Source organism: Oreochromis niloticus, linkage group LG8 (genome assembly GCF_001858045.2).
Source record: "Oreochromis niloticus isolate F11D_XX linkage group LG8, O_niloticus_UMD_NMBU, whole genome shotgun sequence".
Taxonomy (NCBI): domain Eukaryota; kingdom Metazoa; phylum Chordata; class Actinopteri; order Cichliformes; family Cichlidae; genus Oreochromis; species Oreochromis niloticus.
The window spans coordinates 10,060,502-10,083,572 of NC_031973.2; the positions used below are offsets into that span (position 1 = coordinate 10,060,502).

General features: G+C 38.8%; 1 protein-coding gene across 1 annotated transcript; it reads left to right on the plus strand.

The window, feature by feature from the left end:
- The first annotated feature begins 3,874 nt into the window (after window positions 1-3,874).
- LOC102076020 (zinc-binding protein A33) lies at window positions 3,875-9,347 on the plus strand. The gene is made up of 10 exons (XM_025909959.1): window positions 3,875-4,055; window positions 5,162-5,334; window positions 6,216-6,552; window positions 6,656-7,089; window positions 7,276-7,359; window positions 7,442-7,666; window positions 7,747-7,761; window positions 7,922-8,040; window positions 8,151-8,186; window positions 9,320-9,347. The coding sequence occupies exons 3-10, from the start codon at window positions 6,285-6,287 to the stop codon at window positions 9,345-9,347; spliced, it is 1,209 nt and encodes a 402-aa protein (XP_025765744.1). The 5' UTR covers window positions 3,875-4,055; window positions 5,162-5,334; window positions 6,216-6,284.
- The last annotated feature ends 13,724 nt before the right edge of the window (window positions 9,348-23,071 follow it).

A 23,071-nucleotide genomic window follows, 5' to 3' on the forward strand; every position in this document is an offset into this window, starting at 1 on the left:
TTGCGATGCTGGTGCACAACTACATTTTTTCAGCTTCATTGTTATGTTCAAAAGTTGGTGCAAGAGTTGTAGGTTATAATGCCCACTGAGCCAATGAGGCCAAACTCAAGGAAGACCAACCAAAATTAATGAAATAGTCAGTTGCAGAAAATTCCATAATTTGTCTTTTTTGGGGGGTTGGAATATGTTCAAAAGCTAGATTTATGCATTCTGTTACACACACACACAGCTACATAAATGGCTCTAAGTGCATTCATGTGTTGAATAAAAAAGATTACATGTTAATGTTTTGTCAGTACCCTTATTTCATTGTGTTACATTTCACCCCAGGACATGTTACAACTAACCCAGACTATGGGGTTAATTGTAACATTCACTCTTTGTGTTTGAGAGCATACCATGCAATAGGTAATTGTGCTGCAGAGAAAATAGCTGCACTATTTAATAGCCGAGACATGTAAATACTTTGCATTACATTTTGAATCCACTACCTTAAAAGAGCTCCAATTTCCAGACAGAAATGTCAAAAATGTTACAACTATCCCCGGTCTCCCCTACACTGTGTTCGCGTTTTCCTCCGATACAATTCCGATACAAAGTTCTGTTGGAGCAGCTTTTCAACACCTCTCTCTGTCTTTCACTAGCAAAGTTGACCCATGCAACAAAGTAAAGCTAGTTTTTGGCTACAAGCCCGACACGGAACCCAGTGTATTAGCCAGAGGTCCCTTTACTACGGTTCGGAGCCACAGACCTGTTTTATATACGCGCAGAATAGGAGATCGCTGCAAAAAGTGCAGCCTTACCTAATGTCCACCATACTGTTACTCATTTTATATTAAGATTTAAAAATCTAGCTGTTATTGGTATGGCGAGTATCCTTAAGTAATAGTAATAAATCACACAGCAATAGTACATTCATGTAGTTGTAAAAAGCATGATAATATATATTAAGTAATCCAAAGAATTCAGAATACGTTACTCTCATTGAGTAATGTAATGGAATACGTTACAAAATACATGTTGGGGCATGTATTCTGTAATCTGTAGTGGAATACATTTTAAAAGTAACTTTCCCAACACTGAAATTATTTCTTATGTTTTTAAGATTATTGTGTACCATAATGTGTGTTTTGGTGAAGGAAGTTCCTTGTTTATCATTATTAGTTATCATATTAATATAAAAGATGTCAGTGATTAAAACTGTGAATAAGAAGCTCAGGCCAATAAAGGAAGACTTACGTTCTGCACCTTATACCCAGACAAATAGTCCACTTCTAGCGAACAGGGAGAATAGTTTCTGTTTTATATAATAGCTGGTGTGCCTAGTTCATTGGAATGTATCGGTCTTACACTGAAAAAAAGGCCATGTTGGATTTACTTGATTCAGTAGTGGACATTGGTTGCACACAAATGTTTTGCTTTGGCAGAAACTTAAACAATTGAGTTCAATCAACACAACTTGTTCATATTCAATAAACATGTGCATTTTGTGTTCAGAAAACGCGATTGAAACATGTTTAGATGAAGTAAGTTGAGCTCTTGGAATATTTTAATCCTTCACAATTTTGTCATTTTATTTCAACACTATTCAATAACTTTTACCCCAATACTACTTGGTCACTTAAATACTACATGTTGTCTTCATATTACATAATATTCAACAAAGTCTAGATCCTGGTTACCATAAGAATTCAATGGATACCATCCTCCTATCTTTATCCTGGTTGCAGGGGGGCTGGGAAATAACACTGAAGTGATAGGTTTCAAGGCAGGGTACACCCTGGACAGCCCACCAGTCAATCACAAACAACCATTTGCACTTACATTGACAGGTAATTTAGAATCACCAATTAACCTAACTCCAACAACTGCATGGCTTTTAACTGTGGGAAGAAACCAGAATACCCAGAGAGAAACCAGTGGAAACTAGCCAAACTGTGGATTTGAACCCAGGATCTTCTTACTGTGAAGCAACAACACTAACCACCATGCCAACAATCCAGACTTAACAGAAGTAGGAAAGCTATGATTTCAAGGCTTGATGCAGAAGTTTTTTGTACGTTTTTGTCCTTGACAGGTTAAACCACAATAAATAGCAATAGCATACACGTGGTGTGTGTGTGTAGTTGTCTGCCTCTTATAACTCCAGTGTTTTCCTGCAGTTTGACATCTTGTGAATTTCATGAGTTCAGCAACTAACCACTCTTACTAGAATGTATCATGTCATCTCATCAAGGACAAATTAAGTTGTTGAATTTCGTACAGATCCTTCATGATTTAATTATGTTCATAGAAACATGAAATTATTGTGTTTAAATTACAAGTTAGACTTTTTTAATGTAACAACCACCCAATTTACTTTTTTCGGTATACCAAAAACAAAAAAAAAGTAGAAGCGGCTGCTCGATTTGACTGAGATGGATGCCTTCCTGAAACCACGATCCAAAGCGCACGAGACTGAAAGTTATTGACTTACTTCACTCGAACATGAAATGAACAATTTAATCTAGCCTCTCTGCATATCATGTAGTTTCTACACTATATAGTTACACTTAACTTTAAAGCATGATGCACTTATGTTAAATACACGCAAGATGCTTACGTAAATCAAAGAGTTGGCCAATCCCTTTTTTTCAGTGTAGATGGTGACGACGATGGAAACTTCTTACACAAACACATGACATCAACGTCTGACTGATTTACAAAAGTGTGTGGGAGGTGTTTCCTGAGAATCACCTACAGTGATGCTCCAGATAAGAAGCAGCGAGACCAGAAATGAAGCAAAAAAAACTTCAAAAGCTTCAAAACAGCAGACGTACACTGTAAAAAGAAAATCGGTGAACCAACTTAATTGAATTGTTTCAATTGGTAACACCTAATTTAATTAAGTTCTTTGAAATTAAGTTAATACATTAGATAAATCAGTTGTGCGCTCTAATGTATTAACTTCATTTCAAAGAACTTAATTAAATTAGGTGTTACCAATTGAAACAATTCAATTAAGTTGGTTCTTTTTTCAGTGTAGATCTTCTGCTGGTCACAAGTTATGTTGGGGAATATCTGCTCTCTTTTATTTGTCCTCCATCAGTATTTGATGCAGGACACAGCCCCTCCAGCTGTCAACACATAGTTTGGCCATCAAGCATTAACTAACATGACCATGTAGTTTTGTGAATTTGTTTGAGAGATTATTGTGTGCCATGATGTGCGCTTTGCTGAAGATAGGCAGTTGTGGATTATTATTAGTTATCGGATTAATATAAAAACTGTCAGTATGAAGCTCAGGTCAATAAACGGTTGTTTTTAGTCGGCAACATATACCCAGAAAAACATCCCATTTCGACCAAATAGACATGTAAGTTTGTGCTTCATATAGTAACTGGTATGATCGGTTCATTGGAATAGACTGTGACAATGACAAATGTACAACTTTACAAAGAAAACATTTCCCTTCAAGGTTTGAAACAGTGGTATGTGTGATATGTGATATGCCGTGTACACGGCCAGTGTTGCTGATAGCAAGTATTGATACTGATGCTTTTAACTAAAAGTAGCTAATAATAATAATGATAATAATGGATTGCATTTATATAGCACTTTTCGAGACCCTCAAAGCGCTTTACAATTCCACTATTCATTCACTCTCACATTCACACAATGGTGGAGGCAAGCTACAGTTGTAGCCACAGCTGCCCTGGGACAGACTGACAGAAGCGAGGCTGCCATATCGCGCCATCGGCCCCTCTGGGCGATGTAGGATTAGCAGGGAATGTCTGAATGTCTGAATACAGTCTACAGGTAATCAATTATGATGACACTTAATTAACATTATTTTCACCGCTATGTGAGCTAGCTGGATATTTCTTGCCTCTGTGGAAGGACTCTGTGGGGTCTGGGTCTATCTGAAGTGTGCCACTCCCTCCCCTGTTCCCATGTTACTTTCTCTTCGTGTTTCATTCCTTAATCTCTTCAGTCTGTCTTGTTCCCTCGTCTGTTCCCTGGCATTTGGGTCATCCTCACTTCACATTATCTGTGCACGCAGATCCTGACACAAGGTGAGCAGCAAAATAATGTTATTAGAGAATTATACTAATTTGAATTTATTTTTAGATAGAATCTAGTGTAGGTTACTTTCCTTATCCTTTATGCCATAGTGGAAACAGTGTAGCTCGTACAGTGGGTATAGCTACAGTAGTATCTATGCCTAACTCTTTCTTCTGAGATGTTTTGTTTTCCCCATGTTTAAAATTCTGGTTATTTACATTTTTAGCAGAAGTCATTAGTCTGAAGCCATTAGATCGGGTTCTTCTGGTGACAAATTGCTTGCATTTTGCTCTTTTTTCTGCCTTCTTTCCACTCTCTTTACTACTGTTTTTGCCATTGTTAAGTTTTGTCACTATAAAGTACTTGGTTATTTAAAAGAAAAGATAGTGGTAATAGGGTTTAAAAAAGCCAGATCACAGCTGTAACACAACTATGAATTCTCTCACTACTACCATAAACTGGTTCAGCTGTGCCAAAACAATTGGACAAGAGATTTTTAAATTAATTAATAGCCAATAATTGTGACTTAAACATACATCTGCTATTAGATAAAGCTGGTTTTCTTTTAAAAACGAGAGGTACAGTCAAACTGTGAATTTTTCTTAGGAAGGTTCCTATTTGAGTGAGCTGACCCTAAATTGCCAGCCTTTGATTACTAAAAAATTAATTACTGGTCTATTATTATTATTATTATTATTATTATTATTATTATTATTATTATTATTATTTTATGCCGAAGCTTGATAAAACATGCTCAGTTTCAACAACAGATCGCTAAGTCCACTGCTGAGTATTAAATTATTGTCATAGAATTTACTTCTTATCAACGGTTGAGTTCATGTGGAACACATAGATTTATGTAAGCTCTCTAGATCAAGGTCTTGAGCTAATTAAATGCTAAAAGTCCACTTAAAGACCACTATAGCTCAGTTAGATATAGCCGATGTTGCCATTACTGTAAGCCTTTAGAATTACCATTAAGTTATTATTTTTAAAACATTTTTATTTAACCTTTATTTATACAGCTAGTATGAGAGAGACCTGTCCCAGACAAATATGTTAAAATTAGAACAATAAAAGAAACAATAAAACACATACATTTGTCTAATCCACACAGTCAAGACAAGAACAAGTTGCCAGTTATGATTTCACAAAAACATTTGTATGTCATACAAGTCTGCAATTGAAATCAACTGAGAGAGCTTCGAATCCTTCTATAATGTATTCCATGAAGACGGGCCAGAAAAGAAGAATGCCTTCTTTCCAAGCTCTATACAAACTGATGGGACGGTAAATATAATGATGTCATGAGACCACAATCTATGACTAAACTGTTTGTCTAACATGTACTCTGATAAATAAGAGGTCAGTAAACCAGAAATAGATTTATAGATAAAGTGATACCAATGAACCATCAAGTATAAGGCCAATGAAGATCAGTGAACTAGAGAATATAAAGTACAGTGGTGTGTTAAAGGTTTATAGCCAGGTATAAAATCTCAGTGCCCCATGATAGACTGAATCCAACAGATGAAAAGAGTGAGCAGAGGTCCTGAGTACTTTCTTCCACACTGAAAACACTGATATAATTATTTGAACATTACCTAATAAGACTGATTCAGGACAGACAATTAGTTATGTTAAACTTTTCTAGCAGTCCTTCACAAACAGGGAACAGTCTGTCTATTCTCAACATCTGTCAGCTGCTGCTGGCTCTTCCTCCTCCTCTTCCTCACACACTGCTGAGTTTGTCCTGGTGGATCATCAGGGGTGCAAATCACAGATGATGTGCAGCAGTGGGTCCCTCAGTCTGTCCTCACTCTGGACACTTGCAGTTGCCACACATGGAAATCAAATGTGTGATAAGCTGCAGGATTCAAACACAAGTGTAACTTATAAATACATGTTCATACTTTTATTACACAATCAGAGAGAAAGAAAAAGAGAGAGAGTGCAGGACAGACAGACAGGTGACAGTCTCAGGTGTATACAATGCTACAAAACAGCACAAGAGAAGGAGGATTTAGTGTTTGTGCTTTTTCACACAAATAATTGCCTTTGAACACAGCCATCAGCTCAGCTTTCATCTATTAAATAAGGCTCTTGAGGATATTTTTTATGTTCTTTCATAAATGAATCCTAACATCTCGTTTCTTGTCTATGACCATCAGTCCACACATCTGAAGACAACATTCAACAACAGACTTTGCCTCTTCAACCTGACTTTTTGACAGCTAAAGATGTGTACTCTGGTGCAAAATCAAAAATTGCTAAAGGAATACCTGGATGAACTACATGAGTCTAAGCTAACTGAATTTCAGTGGTACTTGGCTCAGAATAAGAGAGAAGGATCCCGACCTATCTCGAGGTCCCAGCTGGAGAAAGCTACCAGAGAGGAGACTGTTGACAAGCTGGTGCAAGTTTACAGCGAAGATGGTGCTGTAGAGGTTACAGTCGACATTTTATTTAGGATGAATTTAAATGACCTCGCAATAAGGTTAACCAAAGGTAAAATGCCATGATATTGCAGTTTAACTGCTATATATATTTCCACATCATACAAAAAATATAAATCTTAATCCATTTGTAATGTTTTGTTTTGCATTTGCAGAAATATTACGTGAGACTGTGGAAGTGCAGCCATATTCTGGTCCTATATTCCATAAGTCAGAAACAGTCATGCCTGAAGAGTTAGAAGAAAAGTCACTCTCCATCCTAATGAAAGAAAACAAGTCAGGTGATAAAGAATTGGAAATCATCACAAACAGTGGACAAGAATCATCTGTCACTGAGGATATGTCTTGTCCAATTTGCTTATGTATTTTCACTGAACCTGTGACGCTGCAGTGTGGCCACAGCTTCTGTAAGGACTGTGTGCAAGACCACTGGAGATTGAAAAAAGGTAAAAAATGCGCAATCTGTTGTCAAGTCATCTACAACCCTGAACCTCCGTCTAATTTTGTTCTGAAGAGTTTGAGTGAAAGATACAAAAGGCTCACTGATTCATCAGAAGGACACAGAAATGTCCCATCAGAGCCACACCAGGTGAAGACACTTTTATCTATTGACTTGGCTAAATTGCATGAAATTCTTTGCTGTGCCTAAAACTATGATAGAAGGGCGTATGTAATTTGTACTTAAACTTGCATTTCTGATTGAGACACGCCCACAGATCTTTTTTTTTTTCAGTGCTTTCTTGTTCTTTTGATTGAAGGAGTACTTTTATTTCAGACTTTTTCCAAGAATGTCATGGGAAAGCAGGTAGCTTTTGAAAGAGTCAAGCAAGTGTGCAACTCATCAACTGAACATATTAAGGTACCTGTTGAATTTTGGCTTGTTAAAACTTAAACACGTTAAGAGCTGAAGAAAATGACCGGTTGTTTTTTTTCTGTAACAGACTCAGAGGAATGACGCAGAGAAGAAGATTCGGGAGGACTATCAGAAGCTTAGACTCTTCCTGGGGAGAGAGGAAGAAGCCAGAATAGCAGCATTAAAAGAAGAGGAGACTCAAAAGATTAATACAAAGCAGAGGTTGACAGATCTCCACAGAGACATCCTTTCACTCTCTGACAGTGTGAAAGACATAGAAAAGCTTTTAGAACCTAATTGCTCATTCATGCAGGTAATTATTCAAAGTATAACAAAGATTAAATGCACACAAAATAATGTCTAATACTTTTCTTTTTTATTTGTGAACTTTAGAACTGCATTGGTAAGGTTAGTATGTGTAATTTTAATTTCTTGTGCTTCTATTTGTTTAAAAATACATCATCTGTCATTAGGGACACGAGAGCCGAATATAGTTACAGTAATATCTCCAGTGCACCAATTGCACAAGAGTAGTATATTGTGAGTAAAAATTGTGACTTTGCTTTAGAGCTCAGAATGCACTGCCAGACCCCCAGCAACTTCCACAAGCACAGATAAATGTTTCAGAACACATGGAAAACCTTTAGAGAAGAATCTTGGAAAAAATGATGATCGACATAATATTCAGTAAGTTTAAATCCAAAGACTTTCTATTATGTATTTCGCATGTGTGAGGAGACTGAACAACAGAGTGTTTTTTAAAAATTGTATTTATTTATTTGTTTTGTGTTCCACAGGTCCTACTTTCCTTTTTTTTGTTTTTGTTTGTTTTTGTTGTTTTTGTTTTTGTTTTGTTTTGGGGTTTTTTGTTTTTGTTTTTGTTTGTTGTTGTTTTTTTGCTGGTGAAAAGAAAGGGGAGAAAGAAAGGGAAAGAAAAACATTGGGAATTGGCCTACAAGCTCTGCTTTCTAAGTTGAAAATCTGATTCACAAGACATCATTATTATCAAATATATTCTTGAGAAAGTAAAATTCCTGTACTGTTGTGTTTGCTTAAATATCCCTGCAAGGAAGCGCAAGATTAATAGTCATTTTCAGCCATTTTATTTACACTCTTCCCCTCGCATGTACCATTTCTTTTCATTGTCTTTCTAGAAAGAACTTGAAGTCAATTTGCTACCATTTTTCCTTTATCTTGGTTTAATTTGATAAAATGTTACTTTGTAAATTTAGGTTAGACTGGAGGTTTATGGTTTGGTGGACTGGCCTTTGATGTAGTGTTCAGTGCCATCCTAGAGTCTCAGTAAAGTTTGTAACAGTCAGCATTATTGAACATACACAGCCAACAATACTTTTACTAATGGTAAAAGTCATGTTGTACTAATTGTACACAATATTGTTGTAATTTTCAATTAAGGACAAAAAGATTGAAAGTGTTTGATTCCAGATAAGTTTGTCATTGTGTAATTTGTTAAAAAAAGAAAAAAATGTTGCAGCTGTAGCTGAGATATAATAAACTAAGTGTGAACATTCTCAAAACTGTATTCTATATAGTAAATTTTTTAATTGTGTAAATTTAATTTTTGTAAAACTAAGGTTCCATATGTCACTGTTGAAGTGGGGCAGTAATCAGTATGACACCACTTGTAAACATGCTGCATGTGTGGGGGTTCCCAGCCAGAGCTGCATGGACTCCACACTGGTGATGTACACTTTCTGTAGCTCCTCTCCCTGTACTAAATTATGCATTTAAATTTGGTGTATTTTTCTTTGCTAAGTATTAGTTCTTATGGCTAAAAGCTCCCAAAGTGTTTTTGATATCTTTGAAAGAGGAAAATAGTAATTGGAACTGCCTTTTATCTGTTACACCATCCGTTTATGTGTTCCTTACTTGCGCTAAACAGGGATGAGGAGAAGCCTGCTGTTGCTGTGTGACACTGATTTTGGTGCTGCACTTTGTCTTTTAGGTATGTGTATAATGAGTTCATGATCTGAGGCTGCACACTGAATAGTATTTTCAGCCATGTTGGGAAAAGTTAGTTGTTTGAATATGTATTGTGTAATTGATCCATCTTAGTGGGGATTTAAATATTACAAGTTATTATTAGTGGCTTATTTTTGACTACACCTTGCTTCATATTTGTCTCTGTTTTACTCCACTATTACATTTGATTTTAAAGTGGCTGTTGAGAGAAACCACACCATTGTTTTGATAGATTGTATTTTCTTTTATATATATTGTGAGCCAGAGCTGCATGGACTCCACACTTGGATGAAGAGAGGCCTGCTGTTGCTGTGTGACACTGATTTTGCTGCTGCACTTTGTCTTTTAGAAATAAATCAAGTTTCCAGCCAGCCTGTGTCTGTCGTCACAACGGAGTCAACCATTTGAAATCTGCTACATAGCTGCTTTGGTTAAACTGAAGTTATGTTTTTTATTATGAAATAAAATGTTGTCGTTCATTTATAGAGACTTGAATAAAAAAAAACCACTTAACTATTTTCACCCAGGAGGGAGCTCCCAATATATAACCAGTCTGTTTTTGTACAGCTGCTGACAGTGTGTTATTGATAAATTGTGGATCAATGGCTTTTGATCAATGGTTGCTGATCAGTGGTCATGACAATTTGCATATCAGTGATCATAATGCGACCTCACAGTCCATTGTTCGTTGGTGGTGCTAGTTTCCGTCTTTATGCCAATATACTGTTTAAAAGGTTGGGGAAACCTGCATTCAGGTGAGACTGAAGTCAGTTGGCTGAGTGACAAAATGTTTCTCCCACTGAAAACGCTACGTCCAGATGAACAGAATCAACTTTTTGGGGTACAGCTCAAACCCTTTAAGATGATCCATGCTGATGATGAGTCTGTTACAGTCAGATTCAATCTAAAATTCAAGTTAATAATCTTGTTGATAAAAGCAAATTAAACCCATAGAAAATGAATACTACTACTACGACTAATAATAATTATTATTTTAAAAATGATAAATGGTAAAGAGTGAGGCCTCATATTCATAAATATAGCAGACAAAGCATTTTTAGTCAAAAATTGTTTACTTTAAATTTTAAAAAGTAAAGTTCCGAAACATATGATACAACAGAAAATAAATATTTTCCCTTCCCTTATAAAATAGTAAATAAAATGTGCCTTAGTCAAGATGAAGAGAAAATGAAAGCATTAGAGAAATACAATAAAGAAGCATCTACTTTAACTTTCAAATAATAAAAAAAACTTTTTGGAATTTTTTTTACCAGTTATTTTTTGACAAGCTAACCAGATTAACAATATAGTCTGTTGCCTAAATTGTATGGAAAAGGAATAAATGAGTGAGTTTTGCCTCAATATCTTAGCAGAAACATATTGTCAAGAGGTAAAGTGGGATTTGGCAAGTGGGGACCCCCCTCCCAAACAGGTATAGTAGTGTAGTGTGGGCAAAAGCATTACATTTTCTTTGTGTAATGGCTATTATCAGCTGAAATGTGCTGTTGCTGCTCATTTTGATTTGAACTGGATTCCTTGTCTTTGGCCCATACAGATTTGTGCCCAGTGTAATAAAACTCTTGCCCCTTTTTGCATCGTTTGTTGAATCGTCAGGAATCTTAGGGTAACTCCCGTCTCTATATTCACTTGGGATTCTCAGGTCAAATCTCTGGTTCGCTCTTGTTTTCATCACATAAGAAATATTGTTAAGTATCGTTGTGTCATGCTGTGAAATGGAAATCATTCTTCAAGCTTTTATTTCATCATGTTTGGATTATTGCAATTCATTGTTCGCTTGTGTAAACAAAAACTCCCTAGAATGTTTATAAGTTCTTAGGGTCTCCCATGGCAAACTGGTCCTCGGTAAGGGACCAGACAAAGAGTGATTGAGCAGACCCCTATGAGTACAACATCAAAGGAATGGGTCACCCTGCCCAGAATAGGGTTACTGGGGCCCAGCCAGGATTAGCCTTAAGAAGGGACAAAGGACCACTGTACTGTAGACGCACCACATCCCGGAGGTTCTGTAGGGGTCAGTGTTTGCTGGGTGTCAGCGAATGACCGGGCGGATCGATCCCCTGCTACCGGGGCTGGCAATAGGGACATGGGTTATCACCTCTCTGGTGGGGAAGGACCCAGAGCTAGAGAGTGAAGTTGAGAGGTACCATATTGATATAGTTGGGCTCATTTCAATGCACGGCTTGGACTCTGGAACCAGTCTCCTGGAGAGGGGCTGGACTGTTCCACTGACTTGGTGCCTGCAAATTGAGGCTTTTTCCAGTGGACGAGGGTTTGTTTCCTGCATCCGTTGCCTTTGGTTATACATCAATGACGTTTCTGAGTACTCCGACTTCTAGCAGTCCCTCGGTGTGGTGCTTGAGGGTGCTCCACCCAGTGTTGCCAACTCCTCAGTAAGGAAAATCGCTATTGGCTGTCCTAAAAGTCACCAGAAGTCGCTAAATGACATCATCGCCTAATTTGCATAATTGGTCATGCTAATATAATTGTAACCTACGTTGTTGGAGAGAGAAATAACATTGTGGAAGAGACATAAAGTGAGTAAAAAACGTCCTAAATGCATTTAGAATTTATTTAGAACTACAAATTAAATTTATTTTAGCAATTATTGTTTTTTTTAAAGTCAGAATTCCAACCCTGCTCCTTTATCCGGGCTTGGACCGGCAAAAAAGACCCGAAATAGGCACTCTGGCGGAGTTACTGTGTGTGTGTGTGTGTGTGTGTTTATAAGTAGTTTTAAACCTCGTGATCCACAAAACAGCATAACAGTAAAAGAAGAACTGACTGCGTTACAGTCAGTGCGGGAGCAGCGGCTTCGCTCATGCGCGATTCATTTGCAGTTCGGACGCATAGGTGTGAACATCGTCTGCCCTGATAGCAGCTGGGGGAGGACTATCCTCCGCCTGTGAGCGCTTTGGTACGGGCGAGGTGCCCACGGCAGCACCCGCTGCTTGTTGAGAGTAAACGCGATACCCACTTTCACGTCAAAAAGTCGTCATAAATAAATCTCCAATAACACCAGAAAAAGTCGCCAGATTTGTCGCTAGTCGCTTTTTAGAAAAAAAGTCGCTAAGGGGGTCTGAAAACTCGCTAAATATAGCGACAAAGTCGCTAAGTTGGCAACACTGGCTCCACCTGGGGAATATATCATTGTACTGGGAGACTTTGGTGCTCATGTGTAGGGATGGGTATCGTTTAGGTTTTATCCGATACCGGTGCCAAACCGGTACTTTTGAAACGGTGCCGGTGCTTAAACGGTGCTCAAACCGGTGCTTAAAGAATGGAGAACACAAAATTGGTCCAAAAACCTCTCATGTTCAGCTGTTTTTTTGTAAAAAGATAACAATGTAAGCCTTTTCTGCAGCTATAGGGCATATATGGTATCACTCTTGGCTGAAAGCAGTGCTTAAACAATGGAAAAAAACACAAAATTGATCCAAAAACCTCTCATGTTTAACTGTTTTCCACTTTTTCTTTGGTCATTTTAGCCTTTTTGGCCAGGGTGAAGGGAGTATCTGCCATCAAACAAGAAGACAGCCGCATGTAACTACGACGGTGTTTGCTAGTTCACCTTACATGCATTAATGTAATAACGTGGTTAGCCTACTCAACGTAAATTACACACGAACAACATTAAGTTACTCACCCAGAGAAGAACAGCTACTGCTGCCATCATCATCATCATTTCTGCTACACTGGCAGGGCTAGGGGCCAGGACTCTCCTCTTTGGGTTTTTGGGGGATGTTGCTAACTCCGGGTCCGATAACAGGCACCACACCCGCAGTAGATGTGCACGGTGTGAGGTCTCGCAGCAAGCTATGAAATATGGCGCATTTCTTGGCTTTTAAAAAAACCGCTACGCGTGGCCAGGTGTTTCATCGGATTCGAGGTGTTACCTCCTTTGACAGTATCACAGTATCACCTTAAAGCACTTGTTGCAGGCTGCTGAGTTTGCATCTTTTGCTGCTAAGTGCAGCCAGACTTTTGAACGCTCGGCCTTGGGCAGTTTTTAATGTGTAGCTCTGCTCTAAAAGAACGTACGTACCTGGGCCCGCCTACTATCCTCGGAAACGTAAAATGATTGGCTAGAATTGGCTCAGGAAAAAAAAATAAAGCACCGAAATAAAGCACCGAAATGTGCGCTGCTTTTCGGTCTGGTTACTACCGTTTATGTCAGAACCGGTGCCATCATGGCACCGGACACCGGTACCCATCCCTACTCATGTGGGCAATGAGAAGGAGAACTGGAGGGGCGTGACCTGAACCTGAATGGTGTTCTGTTACTGGACTTCTGTGCACAGTTTGTCCATAACGAACTCCATGCTCGAACATAAGGGTGTCCATAAGCGCAGGCAGCACCATGACACCCTAGATTCTAGATGATAGATGATAGATTCTGTAATCGCATTATCAGGTACAATGTATGTTCTGGTCACTTGGGTGAAGAGAGAGGCTGAGCTGTCAACTAATAATGGTGAGCTGGATCAGGTGTTGGGGGCAGGACACTTGACAGGCCTGGTGCTGCACCCAAACGTATAGAGAGGGTGTGTTGGGAACACATAACACAGGCCCCCTTCCCTGAAATCTTCAACTCTCCCCTTTGGCAGAACTACAACATCATTCCAAGGTAGACTGGGGACATTGAGTATGAATGGACCACATTCAGCACCTCCATTGTTGAACCTACTGCCCTAGCTGTAGCTAGATGGTGTTTGGTGCCTGTCAATTCAATTCAATTGTATTTATACAGCGCCAAATCACAACAACAGTTGCCTCAAGGCAGTTTATATTGATTCTGTATCCCATTCTACTTTTTAGTTCTCTAGGAACCACAAGTAAGGCCAAAGCCTAACAGTGAAGTGCTCTAATGGGGTGATGTTGTACTATAAGGTCATTAAGATTAGTTATTCAAGACCTTGTATGTGAGGAGCAGGATTTTGAATTCAATTCTGGATTTAACAGTGAGCCAGTGAAGGATAGCCAACATAGGAGAAATATGCTCTCTCTTTCTAGTCCCTGTCTGTACTCTTGCTGTAGCATTTTGGATGAACTGAAGGCTTTTCAAGGAGTATAGAGGAAATCCTGATAATAATGAATTACAGTAGTCCAGCCTAGAAGTAATAAATGCATGAACTAGTTTTTTAGCGTCACTCTGAGATAGGATATTTCTCATTTTAGAGATGTTGCGCAAATGTTCCGATGAGTTGACTCATGTGAGAGACCATGTGTCAAAAGGAGGGATTCCAGGTTTAACATGAAACAATGCTTTCTATGTTTTCCATGAGTTTTTTTCATGATGATTTTTTCCATGGCTTCTTTACTGTGATTTGTGGGATTAACAGTTCAGGTATTAAACCTCTACAGGGGGTAAATCCATGTGCAGATAAGGTTTTGATGACCTATAAGTAAACTTCACTGAACTGAAGGGAAAATGTGGTTTGATGATGGTTGGCATGTTTTCCAAATGGTGAGTTTGCTAGAAAGTTTTTCTTTCTAGTAGGGAGATACAGGTGCAGTAGCCAGAGTATTGCTGGAAGAAATCATCCTAAGGGTGGAATCTCCAGACTGAGATTGAGACTGGATGCTGATCAAAAGTCTTCAGAGACCCAGTGAGAATAGGGACCATTCCTGGCATAGCTGATGGCCCAGGCAGTGGTTGAGGTCAAAGGTCGTTCGGTTTGGGGCCCTACTAGTCATGAGAAGATTCCAGAACTACAGCAATAACCATAAAGCTGCGCTGGAACGAGAGAGTGAGGGGTGAAAAGAGTGCCCTCCTCCAACAAGAACATGCCATGCTTCAACAGCGACGTGCAGAGCAGACTCTGTGTCACCTAAGAGGGATCAGCGAATGAATGCAGATAACACCTGCTTAAACAGCCAATCAGTTTCCCTGGAAAGCTTAGTATGTTTTTAAGTTAAGGAGGTCGTTAGTGTGACGTTTCTAATCATTTTACAAATGACATGCATTTACATGAATCGCCAAACACCACAAACTCTTTTAGAGTCCTGAGCATGAGTAAAAGTAACTGGAGTGATTATACCACATTTCACAGTTACTTGACTAATAATTACTTGTGTACATTTTGCATGGTAGCGAGATTGTTTTCCTAGCATGTAAGTTCCTGATGCGTAAGTGCATTAGGTCCTCATTGTCTGAGGAAACATAACAATAACAGCAGTTGTGGTTTCTTTTGACGTGTATGAAACTTTGACACTGTAAAGATAGGATTTTGGGTTTATCAGATTTCATTGAGGGGTTTTGATAGGCCTCAAACATGCTGGAAGCACCTAAAGAATGAGGTTGTTCTTCCAGAGTTAAATGTGGTTGTTTTGATTTGATATTTGATATACCTTTATTAGTCCCACAAGGGGAAATTTCATGTTAAGGCTGCTGACCTATTGCACGCAATGGCGGCGCCATCTTACCCTCCGACCATACATACATTACACAAAAACATCACATGGGGAAGACAGGTCAGAGAGGTATAACATGGAAAATGCACCACATGAGGAAAGATAAGGAGAAAAAATAACTTCCCCCAGACTGAGCTCCATGGTTCCCCAATCACTGATATGGGCAGAGTAAAGATAATTGTAAATGCCTTTGAGAGGGTTTACACTGTTTAAATGGGTCGATTGCCCTACAATAGTAAAGAGTACAGTACACTGCATAGATAGAGAGGCAAGATCTATCACTCTGTTGTAAAATTTAGCTCAGAAGTGTTTGATATATGTTGGCTGTGTGGAAATACATGGCTACTTTTGGGTTTTACTCTAGAACTTGAGAAGCACTAACATCAGTGTTAGTATATGTTTTTGGTATTAATTTACATACAGGTTCAGGCATGTTCACTGTCCTTGATGGCAAACATCTGGACAAGTAAAATAAAGTGGTGCAAAGGAGTGTGTGTGATGTTTGGTGAGGCATGTGTGCCTCAATCCCTAATAACACTGGGAAGAGGGTTCTTATGAAAGAGCAGCTTGATGTAACTAAGGTTGAAGTTTTCTTTTGCAGATGAACAACGAATGCTGTTTCATTTCTGTATATGATCTCATATTGTGTTTTCTTTTATGATATAACTCTTTTGAAGAAAGGGTGGACACTCAGATGGAGCGAAGATGACCATAAAATGTGAATTTGTTTTTTCCTTCTGACTATAGGGAGGATGCACATTGTGGAATTTTTTTGAGTCCACAATGTTGTTGATGTTATGTTCAGCAGTTAGAAAAGAAATCTCCATGTGTTCTTATGTGATACTTAATTAATTATTTTTTATTCTTAATTGATGAATCAAAAGGGTGGAATTGTGGAAGCAGATTTCTTTTCTCATGTATTAATCACATATTTAATCATATCACATTAGTTACAGTAATATCTCTTTCTCACTTCTACAATAGTAAGAGCACTCCTGTCACCAGTTTGCATGTATGTGGAATGTTAACACAGTGAGGCCATTGTAATGGCAGATGTTAAACAGATAGTGGGACTCCTTCTCCTTATCAGGGATGTAAATCCTTAGGTGATGGCCAAGCAGAAAACAAGGTTATAATTCTCTCTGTGAGGGAGGAGGTATAGCCCCCCCGTGAGAGGGGCCAACATGTAAGAGTTTGTGGAATGTTCTTTGTCTGTGTCTCTGTATATAAGATGTAAAGGCGGTGGCCACAATTCAGAGATGATCCTAGTGTTTCACTGGGATGCTCTCTCCACATTGTTTATTAAACCCACTTCAAATCAAGCTCACTGGGTGTGTTGCAGGTTATTGTTAAATTTTCTCTAACAGCAGCACACACGTGAGCACCAAGCCCCGGATACTGAGAACCACCATTGCACCGACGGGCAAGGGTCCCAGCCATTGGGAGGGAGTGTGGTGGTGGGGGTGGGTCTAGTGGAGTTAGTGTGTCAGTCTACGCTTAGCACCACAGTGATACTTTCCAAGTGTGGAATGTGTGGTATTCTCTTTCAACATTCTATTCTACGATACATATGTGTATAGCACAAAATGAACATGAATATGTGCTCAAACATGTGAGGTAGTTTTTGAAGTATGTATGTATTAAAGATTAACCAAATTTTAACAGACTACATTTCAAAGTGTGTACTTTTTCACTTTTACTTGAGTAAAGAAGTTGAATGAGTAACATATTGTTACAGCCCTAGCAGGGTCTCTGCCTGAAATTGCCCTTGTGTGGGTGTGTTCTGCCATCTTTCCTGCCTTAGGTGCCACCTTTTTGTACATCTGACTCCCATCAGCAATTAAAAATACTTAAGGCCAGGAAGGTGAGCTCTACTGCCAGAGAGCCTTGTTGGGTTGCAGCTAGTGAGTTGTGTGTAGGGTGGTTGATTGCTCCTGCTCTGTGGAGAGGAGTGTGTTTTGGTGTTAACCCTTTTTGACTTACTTTTCAGTTTTTTGACCAACACCTGAGTTTTGCTGTTTTCTTTCTTTAAAAGGTGATAGTGGCTTGTCGGTCTCTTTTACACTGTAAAATCTAATATTGTGTGTGAACTCAGTTTTTATCAATTCGTTATTAGAACTCAGTTTAAGTAAGTTATAAGTTTATTTGAGTTGTAAATTAGAAAAACTAAGTAAGCTGAAAAAGATTATTATTCTCATTGCTGTGATTCTTTACATGATACACTGATTTGGTGAGTAAATCTTTACTCTCATTCAAACTCTCAGTTTGGCACTAGGTTTATGAACTTGCTAGCTAGCTGGTGTTAGCCTAGCGTTGCTGCTGCCTCTCGGCTCATGTTACTTAAAAATTAACTCCACAGCTTTAAAAACCTTATATTAAAAGTCTCTCAATGAAATATTCTGTTGATTGTTTGAATTAGAAAAGTGAGCAGCTACTACATAAGAGCCCAAGTTAAAATTTTTCAGAAGGTGATCTTTTATAACATAGGAACTGTATATTCTTAGTCCCTGTATTTATTTTAATGGTTTGTGGCAGCTTTTGAACATCTGTGAAATCTATTAATGTCAAATCTAGGCTTTCTGTAACAACATACGCAAACTGTTTTTATATTTAATGAACATTTCTGTTTAATTACATTTTAAATAACAGTAATAATAATAGTAATAATAATAGTAATAATGATAGTCTTCTGTTAAAAAAATGTGTTTAGACAGAAGTTTTTTTTTATGAAAGTCTAAAGCCATAAACCAGATTAGTGGTCTGTTAAATGGTTAAAGTCTAGGTTGACTTTATAGTTAAAAATAAAGTAATTTAGCATGTCCTTCTAAAGAATTAAGTTAAATCCTAAAGTTGAATCATAAGAAACGTATTGGGGTTGCCTTTGTTACATATAATACACTACCCATATAAAACCATATAGCTTCATCTTAATAGGGTTATTAGACACTTTGACTCAATCATGGATGATCTGTGATAACTAGTCAATGTCTTTATTCAGCTACTTATACGACCACACAAAGTGTTTAGAAAATTAGCAGTTAGTCTTAAGTTAGCACAGCACATTTAAGTGCCTGAATGATCAGGACACATCAGTCCAAAGAGAGGAGATGAAGGAAAAACAGCCCAGCAGGTTTGATTACAGGAAATAACCCAGCTTTCCAAAACTTTTCAGCTCTAAAGTTTTACTCTGGGATTCCAGAGAAAAGCTTTTTTATCATTCACTGACTTTCCTTGTGCTTCTGAGTGTTTGCTTTCTTTGAAGTTATCCATTAGGGACATGATGGATGATTATAGTAACCACGAACTTTTTCCACACAGTAACTGTGTTAAGAATAAAAACTGAGAACCCCAGAACACAAGGATAAATGTGTAACACCTCCAGTTCAAGATTAGAGAAGATGATTAGCAACATAAAACACAATAACTTTAATCCAGAGAAGATTTCCTGTTTCTTACTCACCATCAGTGTCTTTCTGTTCTGCTCTTTTAATCTGCAGCCCCTGAAGTTGTCGACTCCTTCATCTCCAGAGCTTCCACTGTCTGAAGATCTGACTGAGGAGACTTCAGTGTTTGGCAAACATAAAGAAAATGTTCCCCGTGTGCTCATCATTAAATGTGTTCAGCTTATTGTGTGCCATGATGTGCACTTTGCTGAAGATAGGCAGTTGTGGATTATTATTAGTTACTGGATTAATATAAAAACTGTCAGTATGAAGTTCAGGTCAATAAACGGTCGTTTTTAGTCGGCAACATATACCCAGAAAATATCCCATTTCAACCGAATAGACATGTAAGTTTGTGCTTTATATAGTAACTGGCATGATCGGTTCATTGGAATAGACTGTGACAATGACAACTTCAACAGGAAATTTTACAAAGAAAACATTTCACTCTAAGGTTTGAAACAGTGGTATGTGTGATATGTGATGTTGCAAAATTTGGATCCAATCCCAAGTAAATACATGGCCAGTGTTTCTGATAGCAAGTAGTGATACTGATGCTTTTAACTTACAAAGGCAGCTTTTGTAGGATTAGCAGGGAATGTCTGAATGTCTGAATATAGTCTACAGGTAATCAATTATGATGACACTTAATTAACATTATTTTCACCACTATGTGAGCTAGCTGGATATTTCTTGCCTCTGTGGAAGGACTCTGTGGGGTCTGGATCTATCTGAAGGATTTGTCTCCTCCTCCGTCAGTATCTTTTAGCAAAAAATGTTCATTTTCACAGCTTTTCAAGTTATTATACAAGTTTCTTTTGTTGCCAAAGTATCGAATTTCCGTCCTACACACCTACATCTTTACAAGGTTATTATTTGCAGCCATGAAATACCTCCCCTCTGGCTTTTTCTCATTCACTACATGCAGCCTACATGTGTCTTTTCAGCACAGCTGAGTCATGTGACAACAACAAAAAATCCCCACAGGAGAGCAGGGAGGAGGAAGAGGAGCAAAGAGTGCATTACTGGCATTGCAGACTGTGACAATAACATTCAAGAGAAATTTGATCGCAGTGCAACACTTCTGTCCCTTTGCTGACCCACTTATCGTAAATGTGAGGATGTTTTAAGGAACAAGGTTTGCTTGGTAGAGCTTCTATGTGCACAATCATAGTTATGTTTCTAATGTGATTATATTAGGCATGTCCACTCTTACTGTCACCATTCAGCCAAATCCACACAAACAAAGCATTTAACAGTCTGAAGTCTGAAGCTTTTGTATTGCAACCTTTTCTCATGTCTAATAAAGGTTTCCACTTTTGTAACAATACATGTATGTGCTATTGTGCAAAACATTTATTTATATTTTGCTTCCAAGGAGCCAGAGTTTCGGGTCAGTCTTTCAAAGATTTTCTTTGGACTTTGGCTGTTTTTCCACAAGTTTTCAGTCCAGTCATTGAGTCTGACCCTTTTCAGGGGAATGTTTTTTGTTTGCTTGTTGTACCACTTAACACTGACCTATAAATGATTTAATCATTAAAAAGGCACCTAACTAGCAATTAGCCAATGTTGTGTCACCACATCATAACTTAGCAAAGAATCAATTTATATTTAGCAGCCTGTTGCAAAAACGACTAATTTGTTCCCATTTTTTTAGCCAAATGGACGAAACATGGCAAAGACAACAGTTTGAGAGACATAAAATGGTGCTTATTAATGCAGTGCCTACATCAGTCTGTAAAACATCTGGCGACTGTCATGATTTGGGGCTGCATTTCAGGAGGTGGTGTTGTGGATCTTGTCAAAAGCGATGGGATTATGAACACAGAAACGATTTTGATGTGAAAATACGTAAATGGAGTCAAGGACATCAAAGTTGGGGGTGGGGGGCAAGGCTCTACACCAGGGTGGCAGTTGCCCCCTCTTCCCACCTGTAGATCCGCCCCTGGCTTTGACTTCTTGTGACTTTATGTCCATTGCTGGGGTGTTCTTCTCTTCTTTTAGCTGCAGACAGATGACGAGCTATACATTTCCCATTATTTCAAACAAAGCTGCTGTGAAGAAATGCACCAATACCATTGTGACGTTTGCTGACGACACAGTGGTGTTGGGCGCCATCTCCAACAACAATGAGGCGGCCTACATGGATGAAGTGAAGAATCTGGCATCATGGTGCCAGGACAACCATCTCCAGCTGAATGTTGGCAAGATCAAGGAGCTGGTGGTGGACTTCAGAAGGAGTCAGCACAGAGACTACAAGCCCATTATCATCAATGGAGCTCCTGTGGAAAGGGTGCAGTCCTTCAGGTATCTCGGTGTCCACATCTCCTCAGACCTGACATGGTCTGCCCACATTCAGGTCCAGACCAAAAAGGCTAGGCAGTGCCTGTACCACCTATGACAACTGAGGAAGTTCAGGGTCTCTCCAGAGATCCTCAGTATCTTCTATACAGGAACTGGGGAGAGCATCCTCACACAGAACATCACATCCTGGTTTGGGAACAGCTGTGTTAAGGACCAAAAAGCTCTTCAGAGAGTGATCCGTACAGCAGAACGCTGCTGCAGGATTGCTCTCCCCCCGCTTCAGGACATCTACACCAGGAGATGCTGGACTGGTGTACCCTTCAGATACTGAAGGACTCGTCCCATCCTGGCAACAAACTGTTCCAACTTCTGCAATCCGGTAGAAGGTTCCGCATCATCCGGGCAAGGACAGAGAGACTCAGGAGGAGCTTCTATCCCCAAGCCATCCGGGCCCTAAACCAACCCCCCCCCCCCCCCCCCCCCCTCCCCCCCTCCACACACACACATACCCGCCCTCTCACATCATCCATAAGTGACTGAGACAGGACTCTCTTTCAGACACTCTAAACCCACCAGCACAATGTACATTTCAAATTCCTTTAATTTTAAATATGTTCATATTGTCTATTCTGTAAAATAGTCAGATTGTCTATTCTTATTTAATTCACTTTATGCACAGAATTCACCTGCTTGCTGCATACATGCTACTACTGCTCATTCATCTAATGTATATATTATATATAATGTTCTCTCTCTCCCGCCCTTTTTTTTGCACAAGTCGAGGAGCGTGTCAGGTTACATTTCACTGTGTGTTATACCTGTATAACTATGCATGTGACGAATAAAGAACCTTGAACCTTGAACCTCAATGATGGTTCAAAAATGAAAGGCATAATCTGAGCACTCGACCCCCCACTGTGGGGCCATGTTTTATGGCATTCACAGGATCTCAGCTCATTTGAACACCCATGGGAAGTTTTGAGCCCTGTGGGCCAACTTTCTGCTTTTGTTTTTGAGAGTTTGTTGTAGATCATTATTATTAGGTGTTATATTAATTAATAGAAAATATATCACATGTTCAGAGCTGTCAGTAAGAAGCTTAGGTCAGTCCGCACCGGATACACAGAAAAACAGTCCACTTCTAGCGAACAGACAGTTATTTTCTGGCTTGTATAGGAACTGGTATTCCTTGTTAACGGGAATCCCCGAGCCTAGATGGTGATGACAAATGTTGACCAGGAAGAACTTTTACACGGAAACATGTGTTCTTAAATCATTTTTACAGATGTTTTTCAGCCCTGGAAAATAAATACTTCCTTGTTCCCCAGAACTTGCTGACATTTCTTTGTTTTCACGCAGGTGTACTTGTGAGGATTGAATTGATATTTCTCTGACTCCACAGACATAGTGATGTCAGTACATGGCATGAATTGTATAACCACTACTTAACCAAATACTCTTGATTGGACTGTAAATCTGGAAATAATATTACATTTGCCTCTGTTATTTTCATAAATAGCTTGTTTGACATATTGCTGCGTGCCATGTTTGCTTTG

Excerpts from the sequence above, each read along its gene's own strand:
- LOC102076020 (XM_025909959.1), top strand. The coding sequence starts at position 6,285 with ATGTGTACTCTGGTGCAAAATCAAAAATTGCTAAAGGAATACCTGGAT. Across the intron at positions 6,553-6,655 it reads CGCAATAAGGTTAACCAAAG|AAATATTACGTGAGACTGTG; the intron begins GTAAAATGCCAT and ends TTGCATTTGCAG. Across the intron at positions 8,041-8,150 it reads GATGATCGACATAATATTCA|GTCCTACTTTCCTTTTTTTT; the intron begins GTAAGTTTAAAT and ends TGTGTTCCACAG.